The following is a 16,757-nucleotide window of genomic DNA, read 5'->3' as shown; positions in this document are numbered from 1 at the left end:
TTGGCTGTGTCACAGTATATAAGGCACAGTAGGCTGTGTGAACAGTATGCTGTGTTACAGGATGTCACAATAGGATTAGTTTCAGTAGGCTGTGTGATCAGTAGACTGTCATAGCAGGATATGTCACAACGGCTGTGTGAACTGTAATCTGTGTCACAGTAGGATGTGTGAACGTTTGGCTGCGTCACAGTAGGATATATCACAGTAGGCTTTGTCACATAGTCTGGTACTAGTACATTTTGTTACAGTAGCCTGTGTGAACCGTGTGCTGTGACACAGTAGGATACGTCACAGTATGCTGTGTGAAGAGTAGGCTGTGTCATAGTGGTCTGTGCGACCAGTAGGCTTTGTTACAGTTGGATATGTCACAGTTACCTTTGTCAGAGTAGGCTGTGTGAACACTACGCTGTGTCACAGGATGTCACAGTAGTATATGTCACAGTATCCATTATGACCAGTAGGCTGTGTCACAGTAGAATGTGTGAAAGCTCGGCTGTGTTATACTGGGATATATCGCCGTAGGCTTTGTCACAGTAGGCTCTGTGAACACTGCACTGTGTCACAGGATGTCACAGTAGGATGTGTCTCCGTAGCATGTGTTACCAGGATACAGTGTCACAGTAGGATATGACAGGGGAGCAAGTATGACCAGTAGGCTGTGTCACAGTAGGATGTGTGAAAGGTAGGCTGTGTTACACTGGGATATATCACAGTAGGCTTTGTCACAGTAGGCTGTGTGAAGAGTATGCTGTGTCAGAGTAGGATATGTCACAGTAGGCTGTGAGAACAGTATGCTGTTTCACACGATGTCACAGTAGGATGTGTTACAGTAGAGTTGTGGACACTAGGCTAAGTCACAACAGGATAAGTCGCAGTAGGCTGTGTGAACAGTAGGCTGTTTCACAGTAGGATTGTCACAATGGCTGTGTAAACTCTAGTCTGTGTCACAGTAGGATGTGTGAACAGTAGGCTGTGTCACAGTAGGATATATCACACAGTAGGCTTTGTCACAGTAGTCTGTAACTAGTACACGTCACTGTAGCCTGTGTGAACAGTATGCTGTGTCGCAGTAGGATATGTCAGAGTAGGCGGTGTGAGGAATAGTGGTCTGAGTGACCAGTAGGCTTTGTTACAGTAGGATAAGACACAGTTGGTGTTGTCACAGTAGGCTGTGTGAACACTACCATGTGTCACAGGATGTCACAGTAGGATGTGTTACAGTAGAGTTTGAACATTAGGCTGTGTCATAATATGATATGTCACAGTAGGCTATGTGACCAGTAGGCTGTGTCACAGTAGAATATGCCACAGTAGCCACTATGACCAGTAGGCTGTCACAGTGAACTATGTGAAAGCTAGGCTGTGTTACACTGGGATATATCAAAATAGGCTTTGTCGCAGTAGTCTGTGTGAACAGTACGCTGTGTCATAGGATGTCACAGTAGGATATGGCACAGTAGGATATGGGCTGTGTCACAATAGGATAAGTCAGAGCAGGCTGTGTGATCAGTTGGCTGTGTGATAGTAGGTTATGTCACAATGGCTGTGTGAACTGTAGTCTGTGTCACAGTAGGATGTGTGAACGGTAGGCTGTGTCACAGTAGGATATATCACACAGTAGGCTTTGTCACAGTAGTCTGTAACTAGTACATGTTGTCAGAGTAGCCTATGTGAACAGTAGGCTGTGTCACAATAGGATGTCACATTAGGATACGTCACAGTAGGCTGTGTGAAGAGTAGGCTGTGTCATAGTGGACTTTGTAACCAGTAGGCTGTGTCACAGTAGGATATTTCAAAGGAGGCTCTGTGAAGAGTAGGCTGGGTCACAGGATGTCACAGTAGGATGTGTCACAGTAGAGTTGTGAACAGTAGGCTGTGTCACAATAGGATAAGTCACAGTAGGCTGTGTGATCAGTAGGCTGTGTCACAGTAGGTTATGTCACAATGGTTGTGTAAACTGTAGGCTGTGTCACAGTAGGATGTGTGAACCATAGGCTGTGTCACAGTTGTCTGTAACTAGTACACTTTGTCACAGTCGGCTGTGTGATCAGTATGCAGTGTCATAGTAGAATATGTCACAGTAGGTTGTGTGAAGAGTAGGCTGTGTCATAATGGTCTGTGTGATCAGTAGGCTGTGTCACAGTAGGATATGTCACAGTAGGCTTGTGAACCGTACCCTGTGTCACAGGATGTCACAGTAGGATGTGTCACAATAGAGTTGTGATCTGTAGGCTGTGTCACAATAGGAGAAGTCACAGTAGCCTGTGTGATCAGTAGGCTGTGTCATAGTGGTCTGTGTGACCAGTAGGCTGTGTCACAGTATGATATGTCACAGTAGGCTTTGTCACAGTAGGCTGTGAGAACAGTATGCTGTTTCACAGGATGTCACAGTCGGATGTGTTACAGTAGAGTTGTGTACACTAGGCTAAGTCACAATAGGATAAGTCACAGTAGGCTGTGTGATCTGTAGGCTGTGTCACAGTAGGATTGTCACAATGGCTGTGTGAACTGTATGCTGTCTTCCAGTAGGGTGTGGGAAAGGTAGGCTCAGTCATAGTAGGATATATCACATTAGACTTTGTCACAGTAGTCCGTAACTAGTACACTCTGTCATAGTAGGATGTGTCACATTAGAATTGGTAACAGTAGGCTCTGTGAAAATAGGATGTCACAGTGGGCTGTGCTACCAGTAGTACGTGTCATAGTAGTATGTACACAGTGGAATTGTGACGAGCAGGCTGTGTCACAATACAATATGTAAAGGTAGGCTGTTTGACCTATTGGCTGTGTCACAGTATATAAGGCACAGTAGGCTGTGTGAACAGTATGCTGTGTTACAGGATGTCACAATAGGATTAGTTACAGTAGGCTGTGTGATCAGTAGACTGTCATAGCAGGATATGTCACAACGGCTGTGTGAACTGTAATCTGTGTCACAGTAGGATGTGTGAACGTTTGGCTGCGTCACAGTAGGATATATCACAGTAGGCTTTGTCACATAGTCTGGTACTAGTACATTTTGTTACAGTAGCCTGTGTGAACCGTGTGCTGTGACACAGTAGGATACGTCACAGTATGCTGTGTGAAGAGTAGGCTGTGTCATAGTGGTCTGTGCGACCAGTAGGCTTTGTTACAGTTGGATATGTCACAGTTACCTTTGTCAGAGTAGGCTGTGTGAACACTACGCTGTGTCACAGGATGTCACAGTAGTATATGTCACAGTATCCACTATGACCAGTATGCTGTGTCACAGTAGAATGTGTGAAAGCTCGGCTGTGTTATACTGGGATATATCGCCGTAGGCTTTCTCACAGTAGGCTCTGTGAACACTGCACTGTGTCACAGGATGTCACAGTAGGATGTGTCTCCGTAGCATGTGTTACCAGGATACAGTGTCACAGTAGGATATGACAGGGGAGCAAGTATGACCAGTAGGCTGTGTCACAGTAGGATGTGTGAAAGGTAGGCTGTGTTACACTGGGATATATCACAGTAGGCTTTGTCACAGTAGGCTGTGTGAAGAGTATGCTGTGTCAGAGTAGGATATGTCACAGTAGGCTGTGAGAACAGTATGCTGTTTCACACGATGTCACAGTAGGATGTGTTACAGTAGAGTTGTGGACACTAGGCTAAGTCACAACAGGATAAGTCGCAGTAGGCTGTGTGAACAGTAGGCTGTTTCACAGTAGGATTGTCACAATGGCTGTGTAAACTCTAGTCTGTGTCACAGTAGGATGTGTGAACAGTAGGCTGTGTCACAGTAGGATATATCACACAGTAGGCTTTGTCACAGTAGTCTGTAACTAGTACACGTCACTGTAGCCTGTGTGAACAGTATGCTGTGTCGCAGTAGGATATGTCAGAGTAGGCGGTGTGAGGAATAGTGGTCTGAGTGACCAGTAGGCTTTGTTACAGTAGGATAAGACACAGTTGGTGTTGTCACAGTAGGCTGTGTGAACACTACCATGTGTCACAGGATGTCACAGTAGGATGTGTTACAGTAGAGTTTGAACATTAGGCTGTGTCATAATATGATATGTCACAGTAGGCTATGTGACCAGTAGGCTGTGTCACAGTAGAATATGCCACAGTAGCCACTATGACCAGTAGGCTGTCACAGTGAACTATGTGAAAGCTAGGCTGTGTTACACTGGGATATATCAAAATAGGCTTTGTCGCAGTAGTCTGTGTGAACAGTACGCTGTGTCATAGGATGTCACAGTAGGATATGGGCTGTGTCACAATAGGATAAGTCAGAGCAGGCTGTGTGATCAGTTGGCTGTGTCACAGTAGGTTAAGTCACAATGGCTGTGTGAACTGTAGTCTGTGTCACAGTAGGATGTGTGAACGGTAGGCTGTGTCACAGTAGGATATATCACACAGTAGGCTTTGTCACAGTAGTCTGTAACTAGTACACGTTGTCACAGTTTCCTATGTGAACAGTAGGCTGTGTCACAATAGGATGTCACATTAGGATACGTCACAGTAGGCTGTGTGAAGAGTAGGCTGTGTCATAGTGGACTTTGTGACCAGTAGGCTGTGTCACAGTAGGATATTTCAAAGGAGGCTCTGTGAAGAGTACGCTGGGTCACAGGATGTCACAGTAGGATGTGTCACAGTAGAGTTGTGAACAGTAGGCTGTGTCACAATAGGATAAGTCACAGTAGGCTGTGTGATCAGTAGGCTGTGTCACAGTAGGTTATGTCACAATGGTTGTGTGAACTGTAGGCTGTGTCACAGTAGGATGTGTGAACCATAGGCTGTGTCACAGTTGTCTGTAACTAGTACACTTTGTCACAGTCGGCTGTGTGATCAGTATGCAGTGTCATAGTAGAATATGTCACACTAGGTTGTGTGAAGAGTAGGCTGTGTCATAATGGTCTGTGTGATCAGTAGGCTGTGTCACAGTAGGATATGTCACAGTAGGCTTGTGAACCGTATGCTGTGTCACAGGATGTCACAGTAGGATGTGTCACAATAGAGTTGTGAACAGTACGCTGTGTCACAATAGGATAAGTCACAGTAGCCTGTGTGATCAGTAGGCTGTGTCATAGTGGTCTGTGTGACCAGTAGGTTGTGTCACAGTATGATATGTCACAGTAGGCTTTGTCACAGTAGGCTGTGAGAACAGTATGCTGTTTCACAGGATGTCACAGTAGGATGTGTTACAGTAGAGTTGTGTACACTAGGCTAAGTCACAATAGGATAAGTCACAGTAGGCTGTGTGATCAGTACGCTGTGTCACAGTATGATTGTCACAATGGCTGTGTGAAATGTATGCTGTCTCCCAGTAGGGTGTGTGAAAGCTAGGCTCAGTCATAGTAGGATATATCACATTAGACTTTGTCACAGTAGTCTGTAACTCGTACACTCTGTCATAGTAGGATGTGTCACATTAGAATTGTTAACAGTAGGCTCTGTGAAAATAGGATGTCACAGTGGGCTGTGCCACCAGTAGTACGTGCCATAGTAGTATGTACACAGTGGAATTGTAACCAGCAGGCTGTGTCACAATACTCTATGTAAAGGTAGGCTGTTAGACCTATTGGCTGTGTCACAGTATATAAGGCACAGAAGGCTGTGTGAACAGTAGGCTGTGTGATCAGTAGACTGTCACAGCAGGATATGTCACAACGGCTGTGTGAACTGTAATCTGTGTCACAGTAGGATGTGTGAACGTTTGGCTGCGTTACAGTAGGATATATCACAGTAGGCTTTGTCACAGTAGTCTGGTACTTGTACACTTTGTCACAGTAGCCTGTGTGAACCGTATGCTGTGACACAGTAGGATACGTCACAGTATGCTGTGTGAAGTGTAGGCTGTGTCATAGTGGTCTGTGTGACCAGTAGGCTTTGTTACTGTAGGATATGTCACAGTTCCCTTTGTCAGAGTAGGCTGTGTGAACACTACGCTGTGTCACAGGATGTCACAGTAGTATATGTCACAGTATCCACTATGACCAGTATGCTGTGTCACAGTAGAATGTGTGAAAGCTCGGCTGTGTTATACTGGGATATATCGCCGTAGGCTTTCTCACAGTAGGCTCTGTGAACACTACACTGTGTCACAGGATGTCACAGTAGGATGTGTCTCCGTAGCATGTGTGACCAGGATACAGTGTCACAGTAGGATATGACATAGGAGCAAGTATGACCAGTAGGCTGTGTCACAATAGGATGTGTGAAAGGTAGGCTGTGTTACACTGGGATATATCACAGTAGGCTTTGTCACAGTAGGCTGTGTGAAGAGTATGCTGTGTCAGAGTAGGATATGTCACAGTAGGCTGTGAGAACAGTATGCAGTTTCACACGATGTCACAGTAGGATGTGTTACAGTAGAGTTGTGTACACTAGGCTAAGTCACAATAGGATAAGTCACAGTAGGCTAAGTGATCAGTAGGCTGTTTCACAGTAGGATTGTCAGAATGGCAGTGTAAACTCTAGTCTGTGTCACAGTAGGATGTGTGAACAGTAGGCTGTGACACAGTAGGATATATCACACAGTAGGCTTTGTCACAGTAGTCTGTAACTAGTACACGTTGTCACAGTAGCCTATGTGAACAGTAGGCTGTGTCACAATAGGATGTCACATTAGGATACTTCACAGTAGGCTGTGTGAAGAGTAGTCTGTGTCATAGTGGACTTTGTGACCAGTAGGCTGTGTCACAGTAGGACATTTCAAAGGAGGCTCTGTGAAGAGTACGCTGGGTCACAGGATGTCACAGTAGGATGTGTCACAGTAGAGTTGTGAACAGTAGGCTGTGTCACAATAGGATAAGTCACAGTAGGCTGTGTGATCAGTAGGCTGTGTCACAGTAGGTTATGTCACAATGGCTGTGTGAACTGTAGGCTGTGTCGCAGTAGGATGTGTGAACCATAGGCTGTGTCACAGTTGTCTGTAACTAGTACACTTTGTCACAGTCGGCTGTGTGATCAGTATGCAGTGTCACAGTAGAATATGTCACAGTAGGTTGTGTGAAGAGTAGGCTGTGTCATAATGGTCTGTGTGATCAGTAGGCTGTATCACAGTAGGATATGTCACAGTAGGCTTGTGAACCGTACGCTGTGTCACAGGATGTCACAGTAGGATGTGTCACAATAGAGTTGTGAACAGTAGGCTGTGTCACAATAGGATAAGTCACAGTAGCCTGTGTGATCAGTACGCTGTGTCATAGTGGTCTGTGTGACCAGTAGGCTGTGTCAGAGTACGATACGTCACAGTAGGCTTTGTGAAGAGGAGGCTGTGTCATGGTGTTCTGTGTGTCCAATAGCTTGTGTTACCGTAGGATATGTCACAGTAGGCTTTGTCACAGAAGGCTGTGTGAACAGTTCGCTTGGTCACAGGATTTCACAGGAGGATGTGTCACAGTAGAGTTGTGAACAGTAAGCTGTGTCACAATAGGATAAGTCAGAGTAGGCTTTGTGATCAGTAGGCTGTGTCATAGTATGATATGTCACAATGGCTGTGTGAACTCTAGGCTGTATGACAGCTGGACACATCACAGTTGGCTTTTTCACAGTAGTCTGTAACTAGTACACTTTGTCACTGGAGGCTGTGGGAACAGTATACTGTGTCACAATAGTATATGTCACAGTAAGGTGTTTTAAGAGTAGGCTGTGTCAATGTGGTCTGTGTGTCCTGTAGGCTGTGTCTCAGCAGGATATTTCACATTAGGCTGTGTGAACAGTACGCTGTGTCACACGATGTCACAGAAAGATTTGTCACAGTAGAGTTGTGAACAGTAGGCTGTGTAAGAATATGATAAGTCACAGTAAGCTGTGTGATCAATAGGCTGTGTCACAGTAGGATATGTCACAATGGCTGTGTGAATTGTAGGCTGTGTCACAGTAGGATATATCACAGTAGGCTTTCTCACAGTATTCTGTAACTAATACACTTTGTCACAGTAGGTTGCGTCATAGTAGGATGTGTCACATTAGAATTGTGAACAGTATGCTCTGTCAAAATAGGATATGTCACAGTAGGCTGTGTGAAGAGTAGGCTGTGTCATAGTGGTCTGTGTGACTAGTAGGCTGTGTCAAAGTAGGATATGTCACAGTAGGCTTTTTCTCAGTAGGCTGTGTGAACTGTACGTTGTGTCACAGGAAGTCACAATAGGATAAGTCACAGTAGGATGTGTAATCAGTACGCTGTGTCACAGTTGGATATGTCACAATGGCTGTGTGAACTGTAGGCTGTGTTACAGTAGAATGTGTGAACGGTAGGCTGTGTCACCGTAGGATATATCACAGTAGGCGTTCACAGTACTCTTTAATTAGTTCACTTTGTCACAGTAGGCTGTGTGAAGAGTAGGCTGTGTCATAGTGGTCTGTGTGACCAGTAGGCTGTGTTACCGTAGGATATTTCACAGTAGGCTTTGTCACAGAAGGCTGTTTGAACAGTTCGCTGGGTCACAGGATGTCACAGGAGGATGTGTCACAGTAGAGTTGTGAACAGTAGGCTGTGTAAGAATAGGATAATTCACAGTAGACTGTGTGATCAATAGTCTGTGTCTCAGTAGGATATGTCACAATGGCTGTGTGAACTGTAGACTGTGTCACAGTAGGATATATCACAGTAGGCTTTGTCACAGTAGTCTGTAACTAGTACACTTTGTCACAGTAGGCTGTGTGAGGAGTAGGCTGTGTCATATTGGTCTGTGTGACCAGTATTCTCTGTCACAGTACGCTGTGTCAGAGTAGGATATGTCACAATGGCTGTGTGAACTGTAATCTCTTTCACAGTAGGATATGTGAATGGTAGGCTCTGTCACAGTAGGATATATCACAGTAGGCTTTTTCACAGTAGTCTGTAAGTAGCACACTTTGTCACAGTAGGATGTGTCACAGAATTAACAGTACGCTCTGTCAAAATAGGATGTATCACAGTAGGCTGTGTGACCTGTCGGGTGTGTCATATTAGGATGTACACAGTAGAATTGTGACCAGCAGGCTGTGTCTTAATACTATATGTAAAGGTAGGCTGTGTGACCAGTTGGCTGTGTCACAGTATATATAGCACAGTCGGCTGTGTGAGCAGTATGCTCTGTCACAGTAGGATACGTCACAGTAGGCTGTGTGAAGAGTAGGCTGTGTCATAGTGGTCTGTGTGACCAGTAGGCTGTGTGAAGGTTGGATATGTCACAATGGCTCTGTGAACTGTAGGCTTCTCACAGTAGGCTGTGTAAACAGTATGCTGTGTCACCGTAGGATACGTCACAGTATTCTGTGTGAACAGTAGGCTGTGTCACAGGATGTCACAATAGGATGTGCCACAGTAGAGTTGTGAACAGTAGGCTGTGTAACAATAGGATAAATCACAGTAGGCTGTGTGATCAGTAGGCTGTGTCACAGAAGGATATGTTACAATGGCTGTGTGAACTGTAAGTTGTATCACTGTAGGCTGTGTGAACAGTATGCTGTGTCACAGTAGGACAAGTCACAATAGGGTGTGTGAAATGTAGGTGGTGTCTTAGTGCTCTGTGTTACCAGTAGGCAGTGTCACAGTAGGATATGTCACAGTAGGCTTTGTCACAGTAGGCTGTGTGAACAGGACGCTGTGTCATAGGATGTCACAGTAGGATTTGTTACGGTAGAGTTGTGAACACTAGGCTGTGTCACAATAGGATAAGTCACAGTAGGCTGTGTGATCACTAGGCTGTGTCACAGTAGGATATGTCACAATGACTGTGTGAACTTTAGGCTGTTTCACAGTAGGATGTGTGAATGGTAGTCTGTCACAGAAGGATATATCACAGTAGGCTTTGTCACAGTAGTCTGTAACTAGTACATGTTGTCACAGTAGGTTGCGTCACAGTAGGATGTGTCACATTAGAATTGTGAACAGTATGCTCTGTCAAAATAGTATATGTCACAGTAGGCTGTGTGACCGGTAGGGTGTGTCATAGTAGGATGTGCACAATTGAATTGTCACCAGCAGGCTGTGTCACTATATGTAAAGGTAGGCTGTGTGACCTATTGGCTGTGTCAGAGTATATATGGCACAGTCGGCTGTGTGAGCAGTATGCTGTGTCACAGTAGGATACGTCACAGTAGGCTGTGTGAAGAGTAGGCTCTGTCATAGTGGTCTGTGTGACCAGTAGGCTATGTCACAGTAGGATATGTCACAGGTTTTGTCACAGTAGGCTGTGTGAACAGTACGCTGTGTCACAGGATGTCACATTAGGATAAGTCACAGTAGGCTGTGTGATCAGTAGGCTCTGTCACAGTAGACTGTGTGACCAGTAGACTGTCACAGTAGGCTGTGTGACTTTTAGGCTGTGTCACAGTAGGCCGTGTGACCTCTTGGCTGTTTCACAGTAGGATATTTCATAGTATGCTGTGTGACCAGTTGCCTGTATCACAGTAGGATATATCACAGTAGGCTTTGTCACTGTAGTTGTGTGACCTGTAGGATGTGTCATATTAGAATTGTTACTGGTAGGTTGTGTCACAATAGGATATGTGACAGTAGGTTCTGTGAACAGTAGGCTCTGTCAAAGTAGGATATGTCCCAGTAGGTTTTCTGACCAGTAGGTTCTGTCACAGTTGGCTGTGTGACCAGTAGTCTGTGTCATAGTAGGCTGTGCGACCTTTAGGCTGTGTCACAGTATGTTGTGTGACCTCTTGCTTTGTCACAATACGATATGTCAGAGTATGCTCTGTGACCATTTGCCTGCGTCACAGTAGGTTATATCATAGTAGGCTTTGTCACAGTAGGCTGTGTGACCAGGAGGCTCTGTCACAGTAAAATTGTGACCAGTAGACTGAGTCATAATAGGATATGGCACAGTAAGCTGTGTGACCAATAGGCTGTGTTACAGTTGAATATGTCAGAGTAGGCTGTGCGACCAGTCGGCTGTGTCACCTTAGGCTGTGTGATCAGAAGGTTGCGTCACATTAGAATTGTGACCAATGGCTGTGTCACAATAGCTTATGTCACTGTTGGCTTTTTTGACCAGTAGGCTGTGTCAAATTAGGATATGTCACTGTAGACTGTGTCACAGTAGGCTGTGTGAATATGCTGTGTCACATTAGGATGTGTCACAGTAAAATTGTGACCAGTAGACTGAGTCACAATAGGATATGGCACAGTAAGCTGTGTGTCCAATAGGCTGTGTCACAGTTGGATATGTCATAGTAGGCTTTGTGAACAGTAGGCTTTGTCACCTTAGGCTGTATGATCAGGAGGTTGTGTCACAGTAGGATACGTCATAGTAGAAATGTAACCAGTCGGATGTTTCACAATAGGATATTTCAAAGAAGGCTCTGTGACACAGTCGGATATGTCACAGTAGGATGTGATCACTAGTCTGTGTCACAGCAGGATATATCACAGTAGGCTTTGTCACAGTAGGCTATATGACCAGTCAGCTGTGTCACAGTATGTTGTGTGACCAGTAGGCTCTGTCACAGTATTCTGAGTGACCAGTAGGATGTGTCACAGTAGGCTGTGTGACCTTTAGGCTCTCACAGTAGGCTGTGTGACCTCTAGGCTGCGTCACATGAGGGTATGTCACTGTAGGCTGTGTGACTAGTAGGCTATGTCACAGTAGCATATGTCACAGTTGGCTATGTAACCATTAGCTCATTTCATAGTAGGCTGTGTTACAGTAGACACTGTCACTGTAGCCTGTGTGACCAGTAGGCTGTGTCACAGTAGGCTATTACAGTAAGTTGTGTTACACTTGGTTGTGTGACCAGTAGGCTGTGTGACCAGTATGGTGTGTCACAGTAGGTTTTGTGACCAATAGGCTGTGTCACATTAGGATCTGTCACAGTAGAAATGTGACCAGTATGTCATCACAATAGGATATGTCTCAGTAGGCTGTGTGACCAGTACGCTGTGTCACAGTAGGTTATGTCACACTAGGCTGTGTTACCAGTAGGCTGTGTCACAGTAGGCTGTGACCAGTAGTCTGTGTGACCAGTATTCTATGTTATAGTAGGCTGTGTCACAGTAGGATGTGTCACAGTAGGCTGTGTCACAGTATGCTATGACCAGTTGGTTGTGTGACCAGTAGGCTGTGTCACTGCAGGCTCTGTTACAGTAGGCTATGTCATAGTAGGCTGTGTCAGATTAGGCTGTGTGACCAGTGTGCTGTGTGACCTGTAGGATGTGTCACCATAGGCTGTGTCACAGTAGGTTGTTTGACCTGTCTGTTTTGTGACCAGTAGGTTTTTTCACAGTAGTCTGTTTCACAGTAGGATATGTCACAGTATGATGTGTCACAGTAGGCTGTGTCACAGTAGGCTGTGTCAGTAGTTTGTGTCACAGTAGGCTGTGTGACCAGTAGGTTGTATGATCAGTACGTTTGTCACAGTAGGTTATGTCACAGTAGGATGTGTTTCAGTATGCTGTGTCACAGTACAATGTGTTACGGTAGTCTGTGTGACCAGTAGAGAGTGTTTACAGTTGGAAGTGCTGCGAGTCAGGTTTGCCATTGGGGTGTGCTGCCAGTGGGGTGTGTGCCAGTGGGGTTTGTTGCCAGTGGGGTGTGTGCCAGTGGGGTGTGTTGCCAGTGGGGTGTGTTGCCAAAGTGGTGTGTTGCAGTAGGATTGTTGCCATTCAGTGGCTATTCATTAGTCATCAGTGTGTTTTCTTCATGTGATCACTAAGAATGGAATACTCAGGTGGAAATAATGATAGAAAAGGCATGATTTGCCCAATGGCAGTGATTTCTCTCCTTTGCTGTCTGGGGCTAACAGAGGTGGTTTTAGGGAAAATTCCAATCTTTCACTGGGTAACCAAAACAGTGACCCTCTGATCCACCGGGATCAGTCACATTTCTGTGTAAATCCTGTTTCTTCATCTTTATAAACTGCCATTCCTGGGTAGAGGGTTTTGACTTTGCCTTTCACTGGGAGCTGTTGCTGAGGGCGGGTGCTGCTCAGAGCTAACAGGGCTGCTGGTCTTCTCCCCTCCCCTCCCCCCCGCAGGGCAATGCTGATGACCGCGTGTGACCTCTCTGCCATCACGAAGCCCTGGCCCATTCAGCAACGGGTACGTCGCTTAGTGACGCGCAATTAACCCTTAAAAATCAAAGTCAGGAATGTCTTCACTCTCCATGGCGGCTTCTGGCATATTAGTGGTAATTATGATGTCATTTTTAAGTGGCATGAAAAGCAGTTGGACATAAGTGTTCTTCGTGGAAGATTCATTAGCACTTAATGAGACTTGTGAGGTATCTGAAGGAGGAGGACACCTCACAGTTGGTAAGTTTGACTTTGGTAAGTACCACTTCTGGTTAGCTTAGAGATGGTTTTAACGCATCCCTTTAACAGTGGAACAGGGAAAGATTGGCATTTTCATTTCCCTTTTCTTTCTTCCACATCAGACCTGGGAAGGCAGAGTGGTGAGGCTGGGTCTGGACCTACAAAGCAACACTGTAAGACCTCTGTAATCAAAGCAGGTGGTGAGGGCGACAGACACGGAGTCCATAGAACATTAGGCACTGCGCAGAACACTCGGTGGACAGTAGAGGTGGCGTTTAAAATAACCGGGCAAGGGCAGACTTAAATAGTGTGAGGATGTCTTCCCTGTCTCCACAGCCAGATAGCGAGAGGCAGAGTAGGACCCAGTCTGCAAAGGTAAAGTCTGCGTGGAGCAGAGAGCTCGGTGCAGAGAATTAAGCCATCCGGGTGCTAAATACGAACACTGGAGTCTTCTGCGGCCCAGGAATGAGAAGACCTTCTGGACTGTGGCTCAGCGTGCAAAAGCATTACAGGAAAAGATGAATGCATTTGATTCCACGCAAATGGAAACATTAAGAACTTCTGCATGGCAAAAGACAGTATAAGCAAAGCAAAAGACCATGATACACTGATAAAAATATTTGCATCTTCTTTCTGATAGTTAATATCACTAATATTAAAGAACTTCTGAAAAACAAAGAAGAGCCCTCGCCGGTTTGGCTCAGTGGATAGAGCATCGGCCCAAAGTTCATCCCCAGGGTACTGACTAGTAAGCCGAGTACTTTACACCACGAGTTCCATGGGGCTGGGACAGGAATTGAGCACCATCTGTAACCATCATGGAGTGATCACAAGGGTGCATTTTATGTGAGGGAAAAAAACCAGAAGGATTAACCACAAGGCAAGTTAAGGAGGGAAGAGGGGTGAGGAACAGAGATGCTAGCCAGAGCTGCTTCGCTAGGCTTGTTTTGTAGATTTAACTTTGGAACCATATAAATAGTGCTTATATTCCTATATAATAATATGCAAATCAACCGAATGGCAGAACAACCAGCCATTATGACGCACACTGACCACTAGGGGGCAGACGCTCAATGCAAGGGCTGCCCCCTGATGGTCAATGCGCTCTCACAGGGAGAGCACCGCTCAGCCAGAAGCCGGGCTCACGGCTGGCGAGTGCAGCAGTGGTGGCAGGAGCCTCTTCCACCTCCTCGGTAGCACTAAGGATGTCCAACTGACGGCTCCCAGACTGCAAGAGGGTGCAGGCTGGGCTGAGGGACCGCCCCTCCACCCCCCCCCCCAAGTGCATGAATTTCATGCATCAGGCCTTTAGTCCTATATATTAAAGAGGTAATATGCAAATGGTCGTTATGCCATAACGCGTAACGTCCAATCAGCAGGAGGGTAGCAAACTACAAGCAGTGGAAAGCTACAGGAGGGCAGGGCAGCGAGCTATAAGCAGCAGAGAGTACAGGAGGACAAGGCAGTGAGCTACGAGTGGTAGAGAGCTACAGGAGGGCAGGGCAGCAAGCTACAAACAGCAGAGAGCTACAGGAGGACAGGGCAGTGAGCTATGAGTGGCGGAGAGCTACAGGAGGGCAGGGCAGTGGGCGGAGAGCTACAGGAGGGCGGGGCAGCAAGCTAAGTGCAGCGGAGAGCTAAGTGCAGCGGAGAGCTAAGTGCAGCGGAGAGCTAAGAGCAGCGGTGAGTGGGGCAGCCAGCTGAGACAGTGGCAGCGAGCTACTCGTGCATGGATTCGTGCGCAGAGCCACTAGTTATAAAATAAAACTAGAGGCCCACTGCACAAATTCATGTACCAATGGGGTCCCTGGGCCAGGCCTGCAAGATCAGGCCAAAACCGGCCCTCTGACATCCTCCAAGGAGTCTTGGATTGCGAGAGGGCACAGGCCAGGCCGAGGGACCCCACCGGTGCACAATCAGGGCCAGGGAGGGACGCGGGAGTTTGGCCAGCCAGGGAGAGACCACGGAAGGGCTCCAGGGTGTGTCCGGCCCTTCTCGCTCAGTCCCGATTGGCCGGACCCCAGCAGCAAGCTAACCTACTGGTTGGAGCATCTGCCCTCTGATGGTCAGTGCATGTCATAGCAAGTGGTTGAGCAGCCTTAGCATATCATTAGTATATTACGCTTTGATTGGTTGAACGGATGACCAGATACTTAGCATATTAGGCTTCTATTATATAGGATTAAATTTTGCACATCACTCAGCCTTGAAAGTAACATGAACCTGATTGGGGTTGTGAAACCACACCGAGGGCGACTGTTGCATTTCAGGTGACATTAACACAACAACCGAACCATGCATCTCTAGTAGGATGATGCGCCTTCAAAACCACATCTTCATCAAAACAAGCCCTGGAAGCTGCTCTCAGGGATGGTGTCGTTAGTGCGATGCTGTGTAGCTGTTCAGCCCCTGTTGTAGGTGATGAGGGTAGAAACAGGTAAGAAAGTCCATGGGGTGTTGAGAAGTAGGATTTGGGAGTAAGTGGTGATGAAGATCATGGACAAAGTCAGGCAGGGATGTGGATGCCGGGAATGAGAGTTTGTAGGAACCTGTGTTGTGCCCCAGCTTCGCCCCCCTCGCAGGGCTTACATGGGTTACCATGGTTAATGAACAAACCTGGTGCCACTGAGGTTTCTGAGTACCTCCCTGGAGAGGAGTGCGGGCTCCGGAGAGAAATGGCTGGTCCTGGGGCTGAAGCAGCAGACGGCCAGGAAATGGGTCCTGGCAGGTGACCAGGTGACCTGGAGCAGCAGGGAGCGAGGAGGTGCAGGCTGAGCGGGTCCTGGTGGTACCAGAGAAGTCACGCGCTGAGCATCCACTGGCTGAAAGGGGACAATCTGAGCATCATGAGGGATCAGAATACGTTAAATACGTTTAAATTTCAGAGTTTGAAGTAATAATCAAGGTAAGGAAACAAAGCCTTGCCTGGTCATCTTTGGCGGATGCTTTGGGAGAACCAAGTTAGTTTTAAAATGGTAACAAAAGTGGGGAACACGCATTTCCCCTGCTTCTTTATGCCAGCGGTGCTTTAGGGGAACCAATTAACTTTCTCTTCATTGTATTTCACCTAATAAAGCAGAAAGGAATGATTGGTTGGCTGTCAGCTTTGCAGCCCCCTACATCACTGAAGGTAGACAGGTCATCCGCAGTTGCTAAGGTCACGAAAAGAGTCAACCAGGCGTTCGCTCGGAGCCGCGGCAGGAGGACACTGCCTCTGAGCAAAGATGCAAGTTAGAAAGATCCCGTCTCAATCTCATTGCAGCTCCACATCTCATCACCAGTGACAGAAACGGCACAGGTGCCCAATCCATCTGAGATGCAGTCAGCAAAGCCTAGACCAGGGGTGGGCAAACTTTTTGACTTGAGGGCCACAATGGGTTCTTAAACTGGACCGGAGGCCGGAACAAAAGCATGGATGGAGTGTTTGTGTGAACTAATATAAATTCAAAGTAAACATCATTACATAAAAGGGTACGGTCTTTTTTTTTTTTTTTAGTTTTATTCATTTCAAGCGGGCCGTAGTTTGCCCACGGCTGGCCTAG

The 16,757-nt window shown here is 46.5% G+C and overlaps 1 protein-coding gene across 2 annotated transcripts in view; it reads left to right on the top strand.

Annotated features, from left to right (window-relative positions):
• Window positions 1-16,757, top strand: part of PDE5A (phosphodiesterase 5A) — a 139,372-nt gene that overhangs the window by 115,202 nt on the left and 7,413 nt on the right. For both annotated transcript variants that reach the window (XM_081092068.1, XM_081092069.1), the window contains exon 18: window positions 12,940-13,003. In XM_081092068.1, coding sequence (XP_080948194.1) covers window positions 12,940-13,003 — 64 coding nt within the window. The remainder of the gene's footprint in view (window positions 1-12,939; window positions 13,004-16,757) is intronic.

This window comes from Myotis nattereri (genome assembly GCF_964212035.1).
Source record: "Myotis nattereri genome assembly, chromosome: 5".
In the NCBI taxonomy this organism is placed as follows: domain Eukaryota; kingdom Metazoa; phylum Chordata; class Mammalia; order Chiroptera; family Vespertilionidae; genus Myotis; species Myotis nattereri.
Note: the sequence above shows the minus strand (reverse complement) of the source record. Positions and strands in the feature narration are given on the sequence as shown.